At 41.6% G+C, this 23,935-nt stretch overlaps 1 protein-coding gene across 1 annotated transcript in view; it reads left to right on the top strand.

Annotated features, from left to right (window-relative positions):
- Positions 1-2,846: 2,846 nt before the first annotated feature.
- Positions 2,847-23,935, top strand: part of LOC116515093 (quinone oxidoreductase-like protein 2) — a 32,858-nt gene continuing 11,769 nt past the window's right edge. Inside the window, exons 1-5 of the mRNA XM_032226993.1 lie at positions 2,847-3,049; positions 11,658-11,814; positions 18,754-18,850; positions 21,263-21,321; positions 23,520-23,585. Of these exons, the coding sequence (XP_032082884.1) occupies positions 2,979-3,049; positions 11,658-11,814; positions 18,754-18,850; positions 21,263-21,321; positions 23,520-23,585 (450 nt within the window). The 5' untranslated portion in view covers positions 2,847-2,978. The remainder of the gene's footprint in view (positions 3,050-11,657; positions 11,815-18,753; positions 18,851-21,262; positions 21,322-23,519; positions 23,586-23,935) is intronic.

Raw genomic sequence — 23,935 nt, forward strand, 5'->3', positions numbered from 1 at the left:
AGATTCTAATCCAAACATTAGGCTTACACTTCTATTCCATTTGCAATTGGATGTCTAGTCAATATCCTTTAGATTACATGTTCTTATAAGTTAGAGAAGACTATTATGCTTGTTGCAATTTCCCATTTGTAATTTATCACTGATTAAAACTCCAGAGGTTAGTGAATTGAAAATGTTTAAAAACTGATAACGTAGAATTTTCTGAAAAGGTTACATTGAAACAACACATCTATGAATTCAAATGGCCTTGAATGACCATAGCATAAGCGTTGCTAGATTTCATAAAAATCTTCCCAAGGACTTAAGGAAGTTGGTCCAATCCATTTGGAGAACATGAGGTTGGAGAAAACTGCCTCTCAGATGAACAAAAGCACATTGTTTTCCGTAGCTTCCAAGGAATGGAGCAATGTTTGTCTCATTGGACTGAGTGTTGTTCTTTTCTGACTTCCCAAAACCCATCCTGTTTGGGAAAAAAAATCAGATCACAGCGGTAAGAAACTGAAATATATTTTGAAAAGGATTTAATGTGGAATATTTTTAAGAAACCTTAAGTTGTCAGGTCTCATGAGAAGGATACCAACTTAACCTGATGTTAAACTGACTTGGATTCCTCAATTTGTCTACCATTATAAAAAGAGACTTAGAACATGTGTTTTGTATATAGACCAAGCGTATAAAACATTTTTCACTCTATCTACATTCAAGGAGAGACAAGCAGCACAAATGAAATCTGGTTAGCATTTATCCTTTTCCAGGAAAAAAAAGTGACTTTTAATGTGACCTAGAATCGATCATTCATTTCCCTCCTATTTTCACAACTAAAATCTCTCACAAGCTTGTTCACAGGAGTGTGAGGCTTTTTCCCTTTTTAAAGCACTTCTATATATGAATATGTAGAATCACAACCTACAAAATGTTACAAAAAGAAAGATCTATATAAAGCAGCCCTGTGTTTTTAGTGGTTTGCTTCTCTTATGAAAATGAAAAGGCTTGACCATTTTCAAAAATAAGCACATCTCTACTCCTTAATGAATTAGTAAATTTATCCAGTTAATAAATATAATAAATTAATATTCCTGGAAAAATGTAATAGAGGTGAGGTCTTGGTGGAATGAAGAAGGAAACCACTAGAAATGAAGATTTCGGTTCTAACAATTTTAATGAAACATTTTCCATTGATAATTATTGGGGTCTTTTTTGTAACTAATTGTAGTCATAGTAATGAATCAGTCAATCCCAGGGCTATCTATGATTGGGAAGTGGAAAAAAAACATCCAAAAAGCATCCCATTGCAGAAGGCAAGTTTGTTTATATCAGATGCCAGAAATAGGAATACTATTAATATTTTGAACTCCAATAGCCATCCACCCCATTCATCATAACCAGTAGTAAAAGTGCAAGGGAATTGCCCTCCACAGTGCAATAGCACAGTGCTATTGTGTTACTTTCAAGGTATTTTTTGCATGTGATTACTGTAATTGGAATGTAGTGTTGGAAGAAATGTCCTTCTGGGTTCAGCTCCAAGTGGGGAAAAAGACACTGGAGACATGGAGGCTGCTTGGAAAGATGGTTTATTGGTGGAGAGGACCACATGGCTTGAGCCCTGAACAGAAAAGGGGATCACATGCTTCAATGTTGGTGAGGAAGAGAAGGGAAGGCAAGGAAGGAAGAGAAGCTGAGTCCCTGGTTTTATGCCCTCTCTGGCCTTTGATCTTGATCTTGTATTCTGATTGGTTGTCAGACTCCCGTGGGCCCATGCAGGGGCAACTCTCTAGGCTGCGTTTTGAATCCAGGTTCGGTTGAGTTCTCAGATGCCATGTGGCCAGTTGGGTAGAAGGGCCAATATTACCATGCCTTAATCCCATCACCCTGGAGCTGAAGGGGAGAACTCTTTATTATGCAAAGTGGACTAGCTCAGGCTTTAATGGCTCATTGACAAAGTGGGGAAGGGCAGGAAGTTGCAGGCAGCTATTCTGTCTTTTAAAACACGTTTCTTCCTTTTCCCATCCAGAGAAATATTCTGCCTTTTCAATATTTCCGAGGATACTTCATTTTTCTGGGAGAGGGCTGGGTGATAACTTCCTACAAAATCTCGGTCTGATTCTAGGCTGCGTTTTGAATCCAGGTTTGGTTGAGTTCTCAGATGCCATGTGGTCAGTTGGGGCCAATATTATCATTCTTTAATCCCACCCCCCCTGGAACTGAAGTGGAGAAGTCTTTATTATGTAAAGGGACCAGCTTGGCCTTCTTAATGGCCCATTGACAAAGAGGGAATGGGCAGGAAGCTACAGGCAACTATTCTGTCTTTTAAAACATGCTTTTTTCTTTTCACATCCAGAGAAATATTCTGCCCTTTTCAATATTTCCTAGGATATTTCATTTTTCTGGGAGAGGGCTGGGCTGATAACTTCCTACAGTAGCTTGCAACTGTTGCAACACAACGAACAATAAAGTTGTGTTGTAGTCGCTACCCTTCCTCTTCCTTTCCTGCAACTGACTTACACCACGGACTCGGATCTAGGCGGGTGGGGGGGGGGGTCCACTCAAGTTCCCACACACGGTCCGCTCCGTTCTGCTGCGTGAGCCGGAATCCCTCTCGGGCTGTCCGTCACAGCTCCTCTGCTGGTCAAGCGGAAACAGGAGTGAAGCTTCGTTCTCTCCATTAATTGCGACCTAGGGAAGCGCAGCGGGGCGTGAATGGGGTTTTCCTCTCCTCTCCATCTTTCACGGGCCATTTGAGCCGTCCAAACCGGGCGGTTTTTGACGGGTCGCCTCGTTCCTGGCAATAAACCCGGCGTAAGACAGGCGGGGAAGGTTCCCTTTGTCCCCATTGGGCTAAGAAGTTCATTGGATGGGCGGAAACTTCCCGGGAGAGGTGAGGACGAAGCCTACGCTAATTGATCTGACTGGGGTGAAACGAATGCGGAAGCCAAGCGCCGCCCGCGACGGTCGAGTTGCCTTCCCCGGGCGGCCTGGCGATGGGGAGCGGAGGCTTGTGGCTGCGTTGGTGCCTGGCCGCTAGAAGCGCTTCCCGGTTGGCGAGCCCAAGGTGCGGGGTTTTTTTTTGCTTATTGGAATCGCCCTCTTTCCCCAATGCCTTCCCACCCGCCTCCCTCCCTTCTTCCAACCTTACAAGCCAACCTCCTTTCCCACTTTGGCCATTGGAAGATCGAGTTTTGCTTCCCGTTTGCGAAAGGAGGATCCCAGCTGTCCCTTTCTGTTAACCCCACTTTGGTTCCTCGCCTGGTTTTGTTGCCCCGCTGATCTCCGTGGATTAAAAGGAGAATGGATTGCCTGCAGCTAAGCCTGCCCGTTTGAGAAGCAAAGCCTTGAATTCCGGGAGATCAACTCGTAGGGAAGGAGACGCGGGGTGGGTTTTTAACATGAATGCCGCACACCAAAAACGTTAGCCGGCTCTGCGGCATGTTCGGCAGTACTGAATGAACGGACACTTTTCGCCCTTTGAAATATTCGCCATTTTCTATTTTGATCCAACCTCCCCATTCACGGCCCTACCCTGAGATATTTTTTTGTAAGGAACCTTCTGTCTGCCACCTCTATACATGCGGCTTCACTCCGTTCCAAGTAGCAATTGGAATCCGGACAATTAGATGGATAGATGATAGGTAGGTAGGTAGATAGGTAGACAGACAGACGGACGATAGATAGATTAGTTGATAGATGATAGATAGATAGATAGATAGATAGATAGATAGATAGATAGATAGATGATAGATAGATTAGTTGATTGATGATAGATAGATAGATTGATGATAGATAGATAGATAGATAGATAGATAGATAGATAGATAGATAGATAGATTAGTTGATAGATAGATAGATAGATAGATAGATAGATAGATAGATAGATAGATAGATAGATAGATAGATGGTAGATGATAAATAGATAGATGATAGCTAGATTAGTAGATAGATAGATTGATAGATGATAGATAAATAGATGATAGATTAGTAGATAGATAGATAGATGATAGATAGATAGATTAGTTGATAGATAGATTAGTTGATAGATAGATAGATTAGTAGATGATAGATAGATAGATAGATAGATAGATAGATTAGTTGATAGATAGATAGATGGTAGATGATAGATAGATGATAGATAGATTAGTTGATAGATTAGTTGATAGATCAATAGATTAGTTGATTGATATATCGATAGATAGATATAGTTGATAGATAGATAGATAGATAGATAGATAGATAGATTAGTTGATAGATGATAGATAGATTAGTTGATAGATGGTAGATGATAGATAGATGGATGGATGGATGGATAGATAGATAGATAGATAGATGATAGATTAGTTGATAGATAGATAGATGGTAGATGATAGATAGATAGATGGATAGATAGATGATTGATAGATAGATAGATAGATAGATAGATAGATAGATAGATTAGTTGATAGATAGATAGATGGTAGATGATAGATAGATGATAGATAGATGGATAGATAGATAGATAGATAGATAGATAGATAGATAGATAGATAGATAACTATTAAAGGTGTGCCATGTTTCTTCCTGCTGCTAGCTAGCTACTGATTAGCAAATGGTATTAACGCTCTGCCTCACTTTGTATCTGCTGCTTGGCTGGCCCTTTTACCAAAGCTGTGGCTTCCCACTACATGAGAACTCAATCCCCCTTTCGTCATTCATATGTCCCCAGCTAACCTTAGTGTATTCAAGTTCATGGGTGCTTCTGGGCTTCCAGCATTTCCTCAGCCGGGTTTTTTTCATCCTAGCTCAGGCTCTCTCTTCAAGCTTTTGTACTACATTTTCTACATTTTTCCAATGTGGTTTTGTTTTTTCCTGCCTTGGCCCTCTCTACTTGCAACTCTCCTGGATTCCATTGCTTCCCTATTTCTTTTTCAATGCAACATTTCTCTTCTTCCTCTTGAATAACTTAATCATTTGCTACAGGATCAGCAAAAGAGAAATGCAAATTGTGCAAAGTTTGATATCTAGATTCCCCAGTTATGATGTACTCAATTCCTCTTAAGAAACTGGTCAGTAAGAACTGAATGGGATTGCACACATACAAAATACTGAATAAATTAGGTCAATGCAGCCTGTGCAGTCTTTTTAGCTGTCTTTTTAGCTCTCCCTTTCATTATTTAGCACACTAGAATTAGCAGTGTGGCTCAGTGGCTAAGACGTTGAGCTTGTCGATCAGAAAGTTCAGCAGTTTGGTGGTTCGAATCCCTAGCGCTGCATAATGGAGTGAGCCCCCGTTACTTGTCCCAGCTTCTGCCAACCTAGCAGTTCGAAAGCGTGTAAAAATGCAAGTAGAAAAATAGGAACTTCCCTTGTTGGGAAGGTAACAGCATTCTGTGCGCCTTCGGCATTTAGTCATGCCAGCCACATGACCCTGGAGGCGTCTTCAGACAGCGTTGGCTCTACAGTCATGATGGCGAACCTATGGCACATGTGCTGGAAGTGGCATGCACAGCCATCTCTCCGGGCACATCAACCGTTGCCCATTGCTCTTCCCGGTTCTGGTGCATACATGCACAAGTCCAGCTTGTCTTCGCACATGCAGGAGTGCTGGAAACCAGAAAAGCAGCTTTTCTGCTTTTGGTGAGCATGCACACACTGTAAACTGAGCTTCTGGTTTCCAGTGTGCGCATGCATGCCAGCTAGCTGGTCTTTATGCTCACATGCTCATGGCACGACATACCGCGCTCAACTAAAGCGCGCCCAATTAAACCGCGTCGCTGACGTCATCAACAGGGCGACAACAGCGAGCGCGGAGAAAGAAGGGCACTTTAAATAGCGCTTTGAAAGCAAGCCGATTCAAGTTAAGGTAAGGGTTAGGTTTAGGGTTAGGGTTAGGTTTAGGGTTAGGGTTAGGTTTAGGGTTAGGGTTAGGTTTAGGGTTAGGTTAAGGGTTAGGGTTAGGGTTAGGTTAAGGGTTAGGATTAGGTTTAGGGTTAGGTTAAGGGTTAGGATTAGGTTTAGGGTTAGGTTAGGGTTAGGTTAAGGGTTAGGTTAAGGGTTAGGGTTAGGGTTAGGTTTAGGATTAGGTTTAGGGGGGTTAGGGTTAGGTTTAGGAGTTAATTTTAGGTTTAGCGTTTACAGCGTGCTTCTGTCTCCGCGCTGTTGTCGCCTTGTGATGACGTCAGCTACGCGGTTTCGTCGAGCGCCCTTTAGTCGAACACGGTTTTGTGGTGGAACCCACATGCATGCCAGAAACTGGAAATCAAGTAACTGGCACTCATGCGCACACCAGAAGCCGGAAGCTTGGTTTCCCGGCGTGCGCATGGGTAGTAGGGAGCTGCTCTTCTGGTTTCCGGCGTTCCCACGAGTGCGTGCCAGGTAGCTGCTCTTCCGGTTTCCGGTACTACCTCCTCCCACCCGGGTGTGTACTCCCGTTTCAGCATTCTGTGCCAAAAAGATTTGCCAGCACTGCTCTATGGCTTTGAAACAGATGAGCACCACCCCATAGAGTCAAGAATGACTAGCACATATATGCGAGAGGAACCTTTACCTAGAATTAGCATAAGGCTGCCAGCTGCTGACCTGGCCCATTCCTTGGCAGCATATTCAAATTTGGGTTCGTTGTTCTGCAGATTGTAATCCATCTGGTTTGTGAAGGTCAATGTAATGAAAACCACCAACTAAAAAACAGCTTTTGCCATTTCTTAATGGGCAGGCTGGGTGCACAAAATGGAACCTTACAGGCATATTCATGATTAAAAAAAACTATGCTCGCCTGAGACAAATTACTCTATGGAGTTTTTTTTTGCATGAGATACTCGTAGTTTTTCATTTACCCTATTCCTATTTCAACTGCTTGGTTAATGAGTTGCAATATGGTTCTCTGGGATGGCTATTTTGTTTTTGTAAGTTGGACCTAGCCTTATCTTCCCTTCTATTCTATTTCTATTTATTAAATTTATAGGCCGCCCAATCCCGAAGGACTCCGGGCGGCTTACAGAAATAAAATTTCAAGAAAAAGATAAAAAGACAAAAAGAAGAGAACAGATTAAAAGAAACACAACATGCACCCAGTCTAAGCGGGGCTGGACCTCGGTCAAAAGGTCAACAGCCCCAGGCCTGCCGGAATAGCCAGGTTTTAATCGCTTTTCGGAAGGCCATGAGAGTGGGTAGGGTCCGGATCTCTGGGGGTAGTTCATTCCATAGGGCCGGAGTGGCAACAGAGAAGGCCCTCCTCCGAGGCTCCGCCAGCCGACATTGTCTAGCTGATGGCACCTGGAGAAGGCCCACCCTGTGCGATCTTATCGGTCTTAGGGAGGTGTGCAGCAGAAGACGGTCTCGTAGATATCCTTGAACTTCTATCTGGCAAAGTCATACATGCTAGAAGATATGTGGTATATCTGGAAGGGAATGTTGCCATTAATCGTGTCCTGTGCCTGAATGCTTGTGCGGCTAGTTCAGACTTGTATGCCTTTGGGAAAACTGGAGGATTTTGTGTTATGTGTAGGTGTGTGGCATTACATAATGCCTTAAAACTAATTACCGTAAATGTGATCTCAGGCTGTGCACTGAGAGCCAAATTCAGCCACATTTCTAAATGGATATTTACCTATTAAAGAGACAAATTCAAAAACGGAGAAACCAATTCAGAAATGAGACATTGCTTTCAAAATTAGATGAAACATTTATTATTTAGCACTTAAGAAGCTTTGAAATCTTAAAAATGATTTACAGAACGAGCTTACTGCAAGACCTTTGGGATATATACCAAAAGTCTGGATTTTTTTTGCCAGCTTCTTAAAGATTAAAAACAATTCATTTTCTGCAATCCTATTTTATGGAGGTCGGGAGACTTCCAGACTTGAGAAATTTGAATTCCCATTAAGAGATTTTTATAATCTGATTATTTATCTTTTTAGAAAACTAAAACAGAAAGGCTTTGTGTACTTCACAGATGAACATAGTTACAATATTTTAATGGGCTACAAGGTATTTTCTTAAATAAAAACATTGTTCTGGGATGATGACATCATTTGAAGTAGGTGAGTTTTCAACAATAAAATTGGAGAAAAATTGAATTCACAAAGTAAAGAAGATAGTTGCTGCTAGTATTACCATACTTAGTTAGGAAACCTGTTGTGGCCCGGCAGAAGCCGTTGGAGCTGCCACCAGACTCCGACAGCGAGGGGCACTATGAGTCGGCCCTGGAGGATGTGGAGGACCCTGGACAGGGTTCCGACTCCAAGTAGGGCACAGAGAGACTGGTTGGCCACCAGGTGGCACCTGAGCATTGGATCAGTGGGGAGGAGACAAGGGAGAGTGATCCAGAAATCAACAGTGAGTTGTTCCGGGATGCACGCCGTCGAAGGGCTACTCGGCGTCAAGAACAACTACGTAATTACAGGAGGTAATTACGCTCAGCTGATGGTCATTAAGCTCCTCTCCAGACTATAAAAGAGACTGCTTGTGCCACGCCCTTCTTGCAGAAGTCAACGCTTGGACTAAAGAGAAACGAACTTGGCAGGATGGATTGCTACCAGAGTTTGTCTGAATTGCTGCCAAGGTTTGTCGGACTTGCTGCCAAGGTCCTTATCTGTTTGTTTATTTGGCTTTCAGACACCAAGATTTTGGTCTTGTTATTAAAGGACATTCCATTTTTACGCTTGTCTCGGCTTTCGTTACTGGACGGAGGAAGAGGGGATCAGAACAGAAACCTAAGGGACATTGAGAGACAAAAGCTTTAGCTGCAATAAATTATCATTTAGCAAATTCCAAATAGGTATAAATACTTACTCATTGTATGTTGAATGGAATGAATAAGTATTCTGAGTCAAAGGCATCCAGGAGAGAATGAGACAGAACACCACTGTGATATCCTTAATCTGATCTCCATATACATTCTATTGCATTGTTATCTCTGTGCACATTCAGGGAAGACAAAAGGGTACCTCTTCTTGAAGGCGTTCAACATGTCCATATGCTTTTGTTTCATATTAGGAAGGCTGTAAATGAATGAGAAAGCATTCATTGAAAAGAAACTGGGATGAGCAGTGACCTGGAAAATCAATTTTATGTGGGAGGATTGAAATTGCTAGATACATTTAGTCTGGAGAACCTGGAGACCGAGCAATGGGGAGATTTGGGGGAAGGGTTTCTGTAATGCTTTTAAGACTCCCTTGACAAGTCCCTATAGTTTTCTTGGCAAGGTGTTTCAGAAATACAGGTAGTCCTTGATTTACAACCACAATTGAGCCCAAAGTTTCTGTTGTTAATTGAGATATTTGTTAAGTGAGTCTTGCCCCATTTTGCAACATTTCTTGCCACAGTTGTTAAGTGAATCACTGCAGTTGTTAGTAACCCGATTATTAAGTGAACCTGGTTTCCGTATTGACTTTGCTTATCAGAAGGTCACAGAGTAATCATGTGACACAGCAACTGTCATAAATATGGGTTCCACCACAAAACCGCGGTAGACAAAAGCGCGGTCGACGAAAGCGCGTATGTGACGTCATCACAGCGTGACGAAAAAGATCGAAAAATGTAAAAATAAAGCGAAAACCTTACCCTAACCCCCCCAAACCTAAACCTAACCCTAAACCTAACGAAAAACCTAACGCTAACCCTTAACCTAACGCTAAACGTAACGCTAACGCTCTAAACCTAACCCTAACCCTAACCCTAAACCTAACCCTTACCTTTATGTGAATCGGCTTGCTGTAATTTAATTTTTATTTCAATTTTTTGATCTTTTTCGTCGTGCTGTGATGACGTCACATACGCGCTTTCGTCGACCGCGCTTTTGTGGAACGCGGTTTTGACGGGTCATGATAAATATGAACCAGTTGCCAAGCATTTGAATTTTGATCATGCTGCAAAAGTTGTAACTGTGAACAATGGTCATAACTCACTTTTTCCAGTGCTGTTATAACTTTGAATGGTCACTAAATGAATTGTTGTAAGTTGAGGACTACCTGTAATTTACCATAGTCTTCTTCCTAGGGCTGACAGATAATGACTGGTCCATGGTCACCCAGCTGGCTTTCTACCTAAGGCAAGACTAGAACTTATTTAGTGCCTTAACCATTGGCGATAAGCAAAACTGGTGATAATACTTCGCATATAACTGTCCTGTAGACCAATGGCCCCACGTTTTTGGGCTCCAGGGACCAGTTCCATGGATAAAGGTTTTTCTGTAGACTGGAGGGGACTTTATATGTGTGGCCCGGTTTCTGACATGCCGCAGACCGAGGGTTGGGGACTTCTGTTGTAGACTGCAGCCCTATGTGGTTTCCAGAGGTGGGTTCCTACCAGTTCGCACCTATTTGGTAGAACCGGTTCGTCAAATCTACCGAACCGGTTAGAAGAGGTTCCACCAGTGGACCCGGAAAGCAGGCCACACCTACAGAAGAGGTTCCAAAATGTTTTGAAACCCACCACTGGTCCTTGGATATGATTATTCTACACTATCATGCTCATATTTATAAAACTCAGTGCCTCTGTGAAAGGTAAGGATGACTACTGCGTTTGTGGTGCAATCAGAACATTGCGTGTGTTGAAGTTGTTTTAACGCAAACCAAAGATGCCTTTTAAAAAAGAAGTTTGCATCATATTCTTATGCATGCCAGTGCTGTGTGTGAGGTAATTTAAGGTGGTTCTGACAAGTGTCGTCGGCATCTTCATATCCGGTCACATGGACGGCAAGCCACTCCCATCCGGTCACATGGGCAGCAAGCCCCTCTCACAAAGGAGGCCACACCCACAGAGTAGGTTCGAACAATTTTGAAACCCACCACTGGTGGTTTCATTGGGAAGATGCGGAGCAGACCTCAAATCACATTTAGGTGACTTCAACGTTAATGTTCCTGAGATCAAACCTTTATTGCACAAGTTTGCAATGATAACAAATGGATCATACGATCATTTGCATTTGCAAATATCAGACTACTGAAAAGAAATTTTATTTAAATAAGAAGGTTAAAAAAAAACACGAGTAAGCTGATTGTTTACCTCTAGTCCACAGAAACAATTTGCAAATCAGGTTTTATAGTCTATCAATATGAAATAACCAAACTGACTGGAGAGAGGGATAGATCCGTTTATTACATACAATGTATGTGTAAGATGCTTAGGGGTCTCCAGCTGGAAGAGTTTTCCTCAAACTAATGAAAATTGTGGTGCCCCATTGGTGTACCTGAAAGTGGCAAAATATATTTTCTAGAGACCATCACCATCACTCTGAGTTTAACTTGGTTACCAACTGACAATCAAAGGCGTACGAGCAATTCTACCTTATGATGCCTCCATGGCATCCCAAAGACCCATTAGATCGCACAGGGTCGGCCTCCTCCGGGTTCCGTCTACCAGCCAATGCCATCTGGCTACCACCCGGGGGAGGGCCTTCTCTGTGGCAGCTCCGGCCCTTTGGAACGAACTCCCCGCAGAGATCCGGACCCTCACCTCTCTCCAGGCCTTCCGAAAAGCCGTTAAAACCTGGCTGTGTCGGCAGGCCTGGGGTCGATGAGTTCCCTTCCCCTCTCGAATCGTGTGGCTGTTGGTTGTTTTTAAATGCTTGTATTTGTAGTTTTTGTGTTTCCCTTCCCCCCTTGGGTTTGTGAGCCGCCCTGAGTCCCGCTGGGAATAGGGCGGCATATAAATAAAACGAAACCTAAACCCATGGCGTCTCTTTTTTACAGGAAGAATATTTTTGGCTCTAAATCATGGGACCCCGTTTCTCCAGGCAACATTGTCTTCCTGCAGTTCCAGAGGACCTATCGAGCCGTACTGTGCACTGAACTGAAAAAGCCATTGGTCGTCAGGGACGTCCCATCTGCTTTGCTTCAGTCGCACGAGGTAAGCGAGGAACAATACTAGGGTCGAAAGTTCTCCTGCATGATGAATGAAGATGGTTTTATTTGTAGGATTTATATTACCGCGAGTGTTTGCTTAAAACAGATCGGGTCTTCGGCCTTTTCAATGCAGGCCATTGGAAAGATTACATTCAGATCTCTGGTAAGTTCACTTGAGAGACCGCCTACTGCCAATTACCTCCACTAGGCCAATAAGATCCCATAGATTAGGCCTCCTCCGAATTCCATCAGCCGGTCAATGTCGACTGGCGACTACCCGGAGGAGAGCCTTCTCGGTGGCTGCTCCGACCCTTTGGAAAGATCTCCCCGTGGAGATTCGTACCCGCACCACCCTCCAGACCTTCCGCATAGCCCTTAAAACCTGGCTGTCCCGACAAGCCTGGGGCTAAGATTTCAACCCCACCCGAATAGTATGACTGTTGCGTTTTTTTAATGATGTACTGTTTTATGTGTGTATTTTTGTCTTGTACTCCCCTCCCCCTTGGATTGTGAGCCGCCCTGAGTCCCCCCAGGGAAAAGGGCGGCATATAAATAAAGTAATCCGTATCCGTATTAAGGCTTCTCTTTCTTTCTCTGATCAGACTTTTGAGAGGAATCCAAATTGGACTCTTTGAATACAGTTCAAAGCCGTGGGATGTAATTGGACTACACCTATTTTCCATTTAAGACTAACTTGCTACAGATGTTGAATGAATATAGCTATACCCTTTTCTTTCTTTTTTTCCCCCTTGGATTTTTATCATCTTGTCTCATGGCCCGTTTCCTACGGTAGGTATAAACCAGTGGTGGGTTGCTCATCCCGTTCCAAATGGTATGGTTGGAACGGGGCCGGCGGCGTCCTCGTGCACGCACGCAGTTCACACATGCGTCTTAGCGCCTGCGTGATGCTCCAACTGCTCGCGGAGAATCGCGCAGGCGCTGTATGTGCCATGCACCTGTGTGGAAGCGCAGAAGCCTTCAAAGACCAGTAAGGAGCGCGGGCGGGCGGGTGGGCCCTTCGGCGTTCCCGGAAGTTACTTACTTCCGGGTTCACTGACCAACTGGTCCGCACGGACCAGTTGAAACCCACCACTGGTATAAACTATCCATCTGGCTTTAGTAAATAATGTGATTAATTTGTCATTTCTTAAAGGGCCTCTGGAAAGGAAGCCCAACAAAATGGTTGAAAGAAAATTGTACTATTGCTGCAGTTTTAAAAAGAATTTACTAATTTAAGCAAATAGTTTTTAGCCTAGTGATTTACAGGTAACAATCACTTGTTCAGCAACTGTTCAGAGTTACAACAGCACTGTACAAGAGACTTATGACCAATCCTTGAAGCGGTGGCTGTTGCAGCATCCCTACAGCCACATGATCATAATTTGGATTCTGCGCAACCAGCTAGCAGTTATGACAGCCACAATGTCTTGCGCTCATGATGTGGCCATTTGTGGGCTTCAATCTGACAAGCAAAGTCAGTGAGGAAGCTGGCAGAAGGTCACAAATAGTGATCATGTATTGTCCCACCTAATGACTGTGCAGGACTTTCTTAACAATCACAACTGGAATAGCCAGTGTATGTTGGCACAGTCATCGGACATCAAGCCTAGCCATCATATCACTTAGTAACAGAGTTGCCAGTCCCAACTACCATTATTGGCGTGACCCGACAAATGTGCACACGACAATAGCGTGCCGACAAAACCGCGGTGAGAAAACCGCGACGTCATAAACGCGCCCACAACGCGCCAACAAAACCGTGCTGACAAAACCGCACCGACAAAAGCGCGATTTAAGGTAAGGGTTAGGGTTATTACGTGGTTTTCGTTGTTTTTTGATGGCGCGCATTTGTCGGCGCGCATTTGTCGGCGCGCTTCTGTGCGCATTCGCCGGTGTGATTTTGACCTTGCGGTTTTCTCACCGCGGTTTTGTCGGCATGCTTTTGTCGAGCGCACATTTGTTGGTGAACCCATTAATTGGCAAGAACTACCTGATAGTGCATCGTTAGTTGGGACAAAAGAGCCAGTTCTTCTGAAGCATCTTAAGATATTCTTGCTAGGTTGCTTGTAGATAATTCAGGCACCTGGAAAGAGCATTTGTAGGCCTCCTCCGGGTTCCGTCCACCAGCCAATGCCATCTGGCTACTACCCGGGGGAGGGCCTTCTCTGTAGCAGCTCCGGCCCTTTGGAATGAACTCCCCGCGGAGATCCGGACCCTCACCTCTCTCCAGGCCTTCCGGAAAGCCGTCAAAACCTGGCTGTGCCGGCAGGCCTGGGGTTGATGAGTTCCCCTCCCCTCTCGACTGGTATGGCTGTGTGATTTTCGTGTATTTTAATTATATGTACTGTTGTTTATGTTCCCTTTCCCCTTTGAGTTGTTCGCCGCTCTGAGTCCCTCCTGGAGAAGGGCGGCATACAAATAAACCTAAACTAAACTAAACTATGGGAAAAGGCAACACTTAAAACAGACTAAGAAAATAATAGTCCTTTTATTCCCTGTTGTTAATGAAAACCAGTGACTCTAATGGAAGAGAGCATTTATAGTTCAGGATTGAATTGTTAGGTTCTTGGTGCTCTCTGACAACTCAAATAAACAAGCTAATAGTAAACAACAGCCTGATTAAGGAACCACCAAGAACCACTCCCAGCAACATTGACATGGCAAGCCACTAGTATATAAAATAAGAGTAAATCCCACTCCCTTCTAGCACTGATGATATTACCTAGTTGGATAATGAAACATCTGCTAGAAAAGAACCAAATTTATAGAACATCAAGGATCCCATATCAATGACTCTGACATCTGTGTATCAATACAATAAATATTGTTTGCTTTAGCATTACTTGACAACCAGAAGCCATAACGTACTATATCTGCTTGCTACGTATGGCAGAAAAGTGATCTTGTAACCGGAAAGCATGAAATATAGGTTGAGGGAGAGAAAGAGAGAAATAACCTTATTTTCGTAAAGACAAAATAAAATTGGCCAGTCTTGTGAACCATAACTGCTGTGACACATTTCCTCACAAATTTGGGAAAACGTTTTGAAGCTTTGAAAGAACAGATATTAGTTTTTCCTTGGTGTTTGAAATAACTAGGGGTCATGTATGTTATTTGAAACAAAGACAAACCATCCTCTCCTCTCGTTATTATCTTCCCAAAAATGAGTTTCTGGCAGCATTTACTCACTGCATCTGAAGGTGAGGAATATGATCTGTGAAGGCTATTAACCAGTGGTGGGTTTCAAATTTTTTTAGAACCTCTTCTGTAGGTGTGGCCTGCTTTGTGGGAGTGGCTTGCTGGCCACGTGACCGGGTAGGAGTGGCTTGAAGACCATGTGACTGGTGGGAGTGGCTTGGCCATCACGTGACTGGGTGGGCATGGCCAACTTGTAAAATGTGGTGAAACTCACTTAACAACGCTCTTGCTTAGCAACCAAAATGTTGGCTCAGAAACTCTGGCATTTGAAGCACGCAAGTCTTAAAGCTGTCAAGTTACAAGACTCTCGCACCCCTACCCTTTAGAAAAAAACTCCCAGGGGTGTTCAAACTTGACAACTTTAAGACTTGTGGACTTCAACTCCCAGAATTCCTCCTCCAGTCATGTAGACTCAGGAACTCTGGCATTGAAATGTGCAAGATTTAAAGCTGTCAAGTTACAAGACCCTTGCACCCCTAACCCTTTAGAACCCCCGCCCCCAGGGATGTTCAAATTTGACAGCTTTAAGACTTGTGGACTTCAACTCCCAGAATTCCTCCTCTCGCTCTTCATCTTGATGATGTGCGGAGGGGCGGGGGGAGAAAAATGGAACTGTTTCTAAACGGCACGGTAGATTTATGGAGCCTCTTCTATAGAAGAGGTTAGAACTGGCAGGAACCCACCTCTGCTTTTAACTATTGAGTTATGGTTAGTCTTTAAGGTGCTGATTAACACAACTATGATGAGCCAAGGTGGCGCAGATGAGCCAAGGTGGCGCAGTGGTTAAATGCAGCACTGCAGGCTGACTGCTAGATCAGCAGTTCAGCGGTTCAAATCTCACCGGCTCAGGGTTGACTCAGCCTTCCATCCTTCCGAGGTGGGTAAAATGAGGACCCGGATTGTTGTTGGGGGCAATATGCTGACTCTGTAAACCGCTTAGAGAGGGCTGAAAGCCCTATGAAGCGGTATATAAGTCTACTGTTATTGCTATTATTATTGCTACTAGCTACTCCTTGGGAAAATGATTACATTTATAAATTATATTTCCCATTTATTTTTGCTTGCTAAATTGATCATAGGCTGGACTTTTAAAACAAAGATTAGAATGTCTTCTTCAATCGTGTTTTGAGTTATTAAGGTAGGAGTTTTCAAAATGCAGTGATGCATATGGGAAAAGAGGCTATGGTTATTATAAGAGAATGCAAATGAGGATTTTTCACAGAGAGTTGACATTTCTCAGACTTGTGGATTTCTTGTTGATTAGGTCATAGAAGCTGTATAATGTTTGCAGTGCAGTAATCAAAACTGATATGCTTTGAAAAGACAGAGTGTCAGCTACTACTCTAGACAGCTCGTAAAGAGACCATAAAAAGGCTGACAACATGATTAATAGACAATAAAAAATTAATGTCCTACTGAAAAGCAGAAGCAAACAAAAATGGTGGTAGTTGAATCCCTATTACATTTTATTGGGTTAACATAAAACAACAAAAAATTTCCCCAGGACAGTAGTTAGCCTCAGATTTAAAAGCTTGTTCAGACCTTGGTATATATTTTTTCACTTCTAGGAACGTTGAGCCTGTCTCAGTGGTGGGATTCAAATAATTTAACAACCGGTTCTCTGCCCTAATGACCATCTGGGTAGGTGGGGCTCGGTGGTCATGTGACTGGGTGGGCGTGGCCAACACAAGGTCACTCAGGTCGATGGGCGCTTCGCCTTAGCTGTTACAATGTCATAAGGGTTAACCGGAGAGGCAGTTTCTGTAAGCAGGTCAATAAAGATTAGGCTAGAAACAACACCAGAATGTTTCCTTCCTGCCTTCCTTACAGGATTAGCCCTGTAAAGTAGAAAAAAACAAAAGGAGATTTCTTCCAACAATCGGTTTTCTGAACTACTTAGAAAGTTACCAACCCGTTGTCCCGAATAGGTGCGAACTGGCTGAATCCCACCACTGGCCTGCCTATAGTATTATGCTTAATCCTGATGGGGTGCATTGCTTTGCCCAAATCTTGCGAATGACTGGCAAAGCACGCTGACCCATAGCACTTCTTTTTAGGAATCCAGGAAAACAGGCCTATTTTTATGAATAATGTAAGGTATATATGTAGCCTGAGAGGAAACTGGGATTATAATAACTTCCTTATCAGTTTAGTAAAAACTATTTCTTCTAGCTATAATTGATAGGACAGGTATTTATTTATTCACCAGATTACTTTATGCAACCTCTAGTTTATTCTCTAGAGAGCCAGTGTCAGCGTTCCAAGTATCATGTAGAATTAAATCAGAGTCCAAGGCAAAACGATCCTTAAAGTTCCAATTTAATAAAGCAGACATCTTAGCACATCTGTGTTAATCCCAATTCTGGAAATGACATCAGAATCCCACCCAGTTAAAAGTTCATGATCTTATCCCCACACCCACAATCCATCACATGGTCCAATCTTATTCTTCCACGCTGGCATCTCCACCCAGCTGCTTCCGGTCAGATGTAAAAGTGCAGAGACAAAAGATGACCTTGGCTTCTAGTAAAGAATGAAAACAATACATTCCACAATCCTATTCCTGTCTATTCCCCCCTCCCATCAACTCTACTAATGAAACAGCATAATGAAATAAGAGAAAGTGTGGCAGGCCAAAATTCTAAAAGGAATATAATTGCAGGCCTTACAGCCAGTTTGGAGTACTGGTTAGAAACTAGGAGACCATGATTTCTAGTCCATCGTAGGCATGAAGATGGACCAGCCATCCACCAGCTGGATGACTGTTGACCAGTCACTCTCTCTCAACTCCAGGAAAGAGGCAATGGCAGTCTACTTCCCAAAAATATTTCCAAGAAAACCACAGATACTTGTATGGTCAGTTTCCTGGAGTCGACACTGCAGTGGTGGGTTTCAAAAATTTTTGGAACCTACTCTGTGGGTGTGGCCTCCTTTGTGGGAGTGGCTTGCCAGCCATGTGACCTGGTGGGAGTGGCTTGCTGGCCATGTGTTCTCTCTCTCTCTCTCTCTCTCTCTCTCTCTCTCTTTCCTTCCTTTTGTCTCTCTGTCCCTTTTTTCTTTTTTCTTTCATCTCTCTCTCACTCATTTTCTTTCTTTCTTTCTTTCTTTCTTTCTTTCTTTCTTTCTTTCTTCCTTCCTTCCTTTCTTTCTCTTTCTCTCTGTGTCAGTGTGTGTGTGTGTGTGTGTGTGTGTGTGTGTGTGTGTGTGTGGCAATGGTGGGTTTCAAAAATTTTTGGAACCTCTTCTGTAGGTGTGGCCTGCTTTCCGGGTCCACTGGTGGAACCTCTTCTAACCGGTTTGGTAGATTTGACGAACCGGTTCTACCGAATAGGTGCGAACTGGTAGGAACCCACCTCTGCAACACTGACACAAAAAACACATACAATAAAACCCAATTCCCCCTCTCCCTCATTTTCTGGCAATCAATGTATAGACCTTGTGGAAAGGAAGCAGGATCAGATGAGGAATCCACTCCCCCCCCCCCTTTGGTCTCTTCTTCCTTTGCACAAAACTACAGCCAGGAATATTAGGAGAATTCCTTAGATTAGTCTTATATGCATGTATAGAAAATAATTCTTTTATTTGTTGCATTTCCCAAGTTAATCAGATTACTCGCTGTGGCTTCATTCTAAAGAGGAAGAAAACATGGTACTTAAATGTTTAACCTGTCTCCTTCTCCCATATTTCTTACCCACACAAAGAGTTTTCTGGTTGTGTGAGGAATGTGGATTGTCGTTTTTTGTAGGTCAGAATTCATGTCCGTTGCTGTGGAATCAATTTTGCGGACATACTGGCCTGCCAGGGTCTTTACCAACATCAGCATCCCCTCCCATTCATCCCAGGTGAGTGAAAACATTTTCATGGTGTCTGTGTTGTGAAGAGCCCTAACATAAAAACAAAATCTCCACCCTTTGCTAGATCAGCCTTCTCCAATAGATGTATTGGAATAAATTTATCCAGTGATAGAAAATGCAGTTTAACCTCCTGACAGTGTCATGTTGGAGAAAGCTGATATGAATTCCCTTTCTATTCCTAGATTTCTTTTTTTTTCGTGATAATTTTTTTAAAATTTTAAACACATAAGCACATCAACAAAAACAAACACATAACTTAAAAACAACATAGGAACAATAAGTTCCATCGTATATCATACCACAGTTCTGAATCGGTTTCTTTGCAGTTAGTGTTTTCCCTACTATACATTTCTATCTTTCATTCATAATCTCCTTATTTGTTATCCATTTTTATGTACATTTCTTTATTTATTTAAACTTAGCTACTTATGACCAAATATTATTTACCTATATTATGCTTTATATTTTTACTGTCATTTATTCTCTTACATACAGATTATAGATATACATTCACATAATTATTCTTTTTCTTTGCCATTCTTACATTATTATTATTATTCCATTTGATATTCCTAGATTTCTTAATGAGAACCCTGCTTTGTAAGAAGACTATGCAAATTTCAGACATACATTTTTTTATCTAAGATGTAACCCCAATACATATAGATAACCTACATATAGACTTGAAAGTGGAAACATTCGACTCTACCCACAATGGAGGAATGGTTGGTGAACTTGCAGAGATGGCTAAATTAACTTCCTTGATCATAGAAAAGACAATATCTATATTTATGGTTGGTTGGGAACCTCTTTTAGACTTGTTGCATGAAATGGGGAAAAATAGACATGATTTGTTCTGGTGATTAGGGGGAAAATGGATGATAGGAAAGAAAAAAGCAGCTTTTTATATAATAGCAATAGCAATAGCAGTTAGACTTATATACCGCTTCATAGGGCTTTCAGCCCTCTCTAAGCGGTTTACAGAGTCAGCATATCACCCCCACAGTCTGGGTCCTCATTTCACCCACCTCGGAAGGATGGAAGGCTGAGTCAACCTTGAGCCGGTGAGATTTGAACTGCTGAACTGCAGATAACAGTCAGCTGAAAGTGGCCTGCAGTACTGCACCCTAACCACTGCGCCACCTCGGCTCCTTCTAATCACAGAATAAGAGATAATTTTGTAATCATGTTTGCTGTAGAGGCAATCAGAAGCTTCTTTTTTTTCCTATTTTTTTATTTCTTCCTGCATATAAGGTTTTTCCTCTTGTTTTCCCTATCTTTGTTCTTTCTATTTTGCATTAGTTGGGGGCTTGATTTTCATTTTCTTGAAAACTTAATAACATTTATTTAAAAAAAGATAAATATAAAAACAGGATTAAAAAAATGATAATAGTATTAATATTTTGTTCCATTTAAAAATATATTCTTTATTGTGCTCATGGTGACCTCTTCTGGCCAATTCTCTGCAATGATTATATATCAGTTGTTTTAGTATGGGATACACAGAGAGACAGAGACAGAGAGACAATGTGTATATACATATATACATGTATGTGTGTGCATATTGTACATACAGTATATAGGAAGAGGGGGAGGAATAATGTAGAATCCATTAGTGGTCAAGAAAAGGCATAAATGTGTGCAAAATTTCAAATTCTCCAGAACCCTTCAGATGAGATAAAGTAAAATGTAGCAGTTGGGAGGAAATATGAAAAAAATATCTCCAAATTAGGTCAGATAGACCTCTAAAATCCACATTTGGAGCCTCAAAATTGAATTTCGAAACTGAATGCATTGGTCACCAAAAGATGATGGGACAGATGTCTCAGCAGATACCAATACTTGGCCAGGCTTGTTTTAGCTAAAAAACTCAACAAAGTAGGACCTGGCTGGTATTCGAATGGGAAACCATCAGGAACTTCCAGGATCCCAGGTTACATAAGAAAAATGAAAAACATCTCAGTAAGAAACAGCGATAACATTTTCTTACTGCCACAAAGATAATTATATGTCAGTAAGCCACTCAGAATCATTGGAGCTGCAAGATAGGTGGCAAATAAATTTGATAGCTAAATAAATAAGAGTCACCAAGATTTTGACCAGAAAAAGCTGATACTCAGAGTATATTTAATATTACAAGGCAAAGAAAAATACTAATCTTGCTGTCCTTGCATCTCCTGAAAACATCTATAATTCAGATCTGTTCCTTTGGCTTAAATCTTTTGCTAGACAGAAAAGAAGTTTATTTTCCTTGTTACCAAGTCTGCGTTTTTACTCTACATGTAAGGTGATTGCTATTAGTGGGGAAGTAACTGATGATAGATGTGACAACTAGTGTGGAACTGACTGATGATTCATGCAATAACTTTGTGTTATTATAGAGATGATGTTCTGTTTTAGGAATGGAATACTCAGGAGATGTGGTGGAGACTGGGAAAGCTGTCACCAACTTCAAAGAGGTAAGGAAGATTATTTGGAATAAGCTTTAAAGGTGATCTTGTTATGCAAAGTTGGTGTACTCCTGGCCTAAGAAAAAAGAATATGGAAATTCCTTCAGTAGTTGCTCACAGTTGTAATCTGTGAACTAGGACAGCAAAAGAACGAGAAGAGAATATGTATAAATGCGCATGATTTCTTTAAAAAAACGCACCAATTGTAAAACAGACTTACCCAGTATTTTCACTCTGAAAATAACTAGGAAGAATATTGCTCATATATCCCAAATGGATTTGAACTAATGTATTCATAATAGTATAGATTTTTAGTACTCTTTATTGTGTTAATTTTTCAGCAACAATAGTTTCCCCAAATGCCATTGATCCAACGAAAAATTAAAATTAATCTTTCCGTGGTTTTTTTTTAATAGCAAACCTAGCAACGAACTCTAGAAACTGAAGCATTGTCATATTGTATATGTCTTAAGAAAAATGAACATGAAACCAATATTATTTATTGTATTTTTGGACAACTTTTCTGACTTCCCAATAGGCTTTGAGCAAAAATAGTTTTATGAATTTGTTGCCAATTATACAATAGTAGCAATATATGTCATTTTGCTTGCACTTTCATTAACTAATTCTGGAAAGATAATATAATGCAATTTTAGTCAAATACAGTGTCACTTGTGGATTATCCTCATGTTCAGTTCTTTGATGATGAGCTGAAATAAATTTTAAAGGGATTCTTTACCACAGAGAGTCGCAGTGAAGCTCATCAATTTCTAATCTCACATTTTCAATGTTTTGAAATATTCAAGAGACTCTGTCATTAGAGTTTTATGTAATATTGATGAGATTCCCTTTATATGAAATTAAGTAAAATTCCTTATTCTTCAGATACTCCACATTGTAGCTGTAATAAAAGCTTACAAATCTTGGTTAACTTTATCCATTTGGAGCCAAGTGGGAAATTGTGACTAATCTTTCTACAAAATGTTTTCAACAATAACAAGATTTTTAACTATCAACCTTGCTCAGAGCTTCTGGAGCATTCCTTGGAAGAAATGCTTGGAAGATACCAAGATCTGTGTCTGACAAATCGTTACACTGATGGTATAGCATTCAGAATGGTTTATAACTTGATTCTTTCTAATGTACAATTTTGTAAACATTCATTCATTCATTCATTCATATGTCCAATCTAAGATTCACGTAGTGAAATGCTGATTAAAATGTTGATATTTTGGGTCACCAAAATATTCCAAAATGTGCGCTCGACAAAATCACGCCGACGAAACCGTGGTGAGAAAACCACGAGTTCTAAATCACGCCGACGAATGAGCACAGAAACGCGCCGACAACAGCGGGCCAACAAAAGTGCGCCTTAACAAACTAGTAATAACCGCGAGTTCTAAACCTAACCCTAAACCTAACTCTAAACCTAACCCTAAACCTAATCCTAAACCCTAAACCTAACCCTAAAGCTAACCCTGAACCTAACCCTAAATCTAACCCTGTACCTAACCCTGAACCTAACCCTAAACCTAACCCTAAACCTAACCCTAAACCCTAAAGCTAACCTTAAAGCTAACCCTGAACCTAACCCTGTACCTAACCTGAACCTAACCCTAACCCTAAACCTAAACCTAAACCTAACCCTGAACCTAACCCTGAACCTAACCCTAAACCTAACCCTAAACCTAACCCTAAACCCTAAAGCTAACCTTAAAGCTAACCCTGAACCTAACCCTGTACCTAACCTGAACCTAACCCTAAACCTAACCCTGAACCTAACCCTAAATCTAACCCTGTACCTAACCCTGAACCTAACCCTAAACCTAACCCTAAACCTAACCCTAAACCCTAAAGCTAACCTTAAAGCTAACCCTGAACCTAACCCTGTACCTAACCTGAACCTAACCCTAACCCTGAACCTAACCCTGAACCTAACCCTGAACCTAACCCTGAATCTAACCCTTACCTTAACTTAAATCGCACTTCTGTCGGTGCGTTGTTGTGGGCGCGTTGTGGACGTGTTGATGACGTCACGGTTTTCTCACCGCGGTTTCGTCAGTGCGCTTTTGTCGTGCGCACATTTGTCGGGTCACGGATATTTTAAATATGTTCTACTTGTTTAGATATGTTTTTAGTCCTTGGAAAAAGGGGGAAAGTGCCAATTTTTCTCATCCTTATGGTTCTCTGATGATGCTTTTGGACAGGGGGACTGTGTCATTGGTGTGACTGATGGAAAAGCTCTGGCCGAAGAGTGCATTGCAAATCCAAAGGTATGAAAAAAATACCCACCCTCCGGTATTTTTAAAATTATTTTCAAAAACCAAAAATATAAATATGTAAGAGAATAAAGAGGATTACATGAATATTTATCACTCATAATTTATTCAGTAAATTTTGTTTACATATTCAAAAAATTAAGTTTAGCTCACTTTGCCTAATTTTAAAAGAGGAAAGAACAATGGGAAGAGTGCATATATGGAGTAACAAAAGAAACACAATTTCTTTTGTCGTCTTGTCAAAACCTCAAGTGATAGGAAGCTGATCCAACAGAAAAAGAGTTTTTACTATCATAGAAAAATTAGAAGAAAATGAGTGTTCTTCCTATTTGTAAAATCAACCT

Source organism: Thamnophis elegans, chromosome 11 (genome assembly GCF_009769535.1).
Source record: "Thamnophis elegans isolate rThaEle1 chromosome 11, rThaEle1.pri, whole genome shotgun sequence".
In the NCBI taxonomy this organism is placed as follows: domain Eukaryota; kingdom Metazoa; phylum Chordata; class Lepidosauria; order Squamata; family Colubridae; genus Thamnophis; species Thamnophis elegans.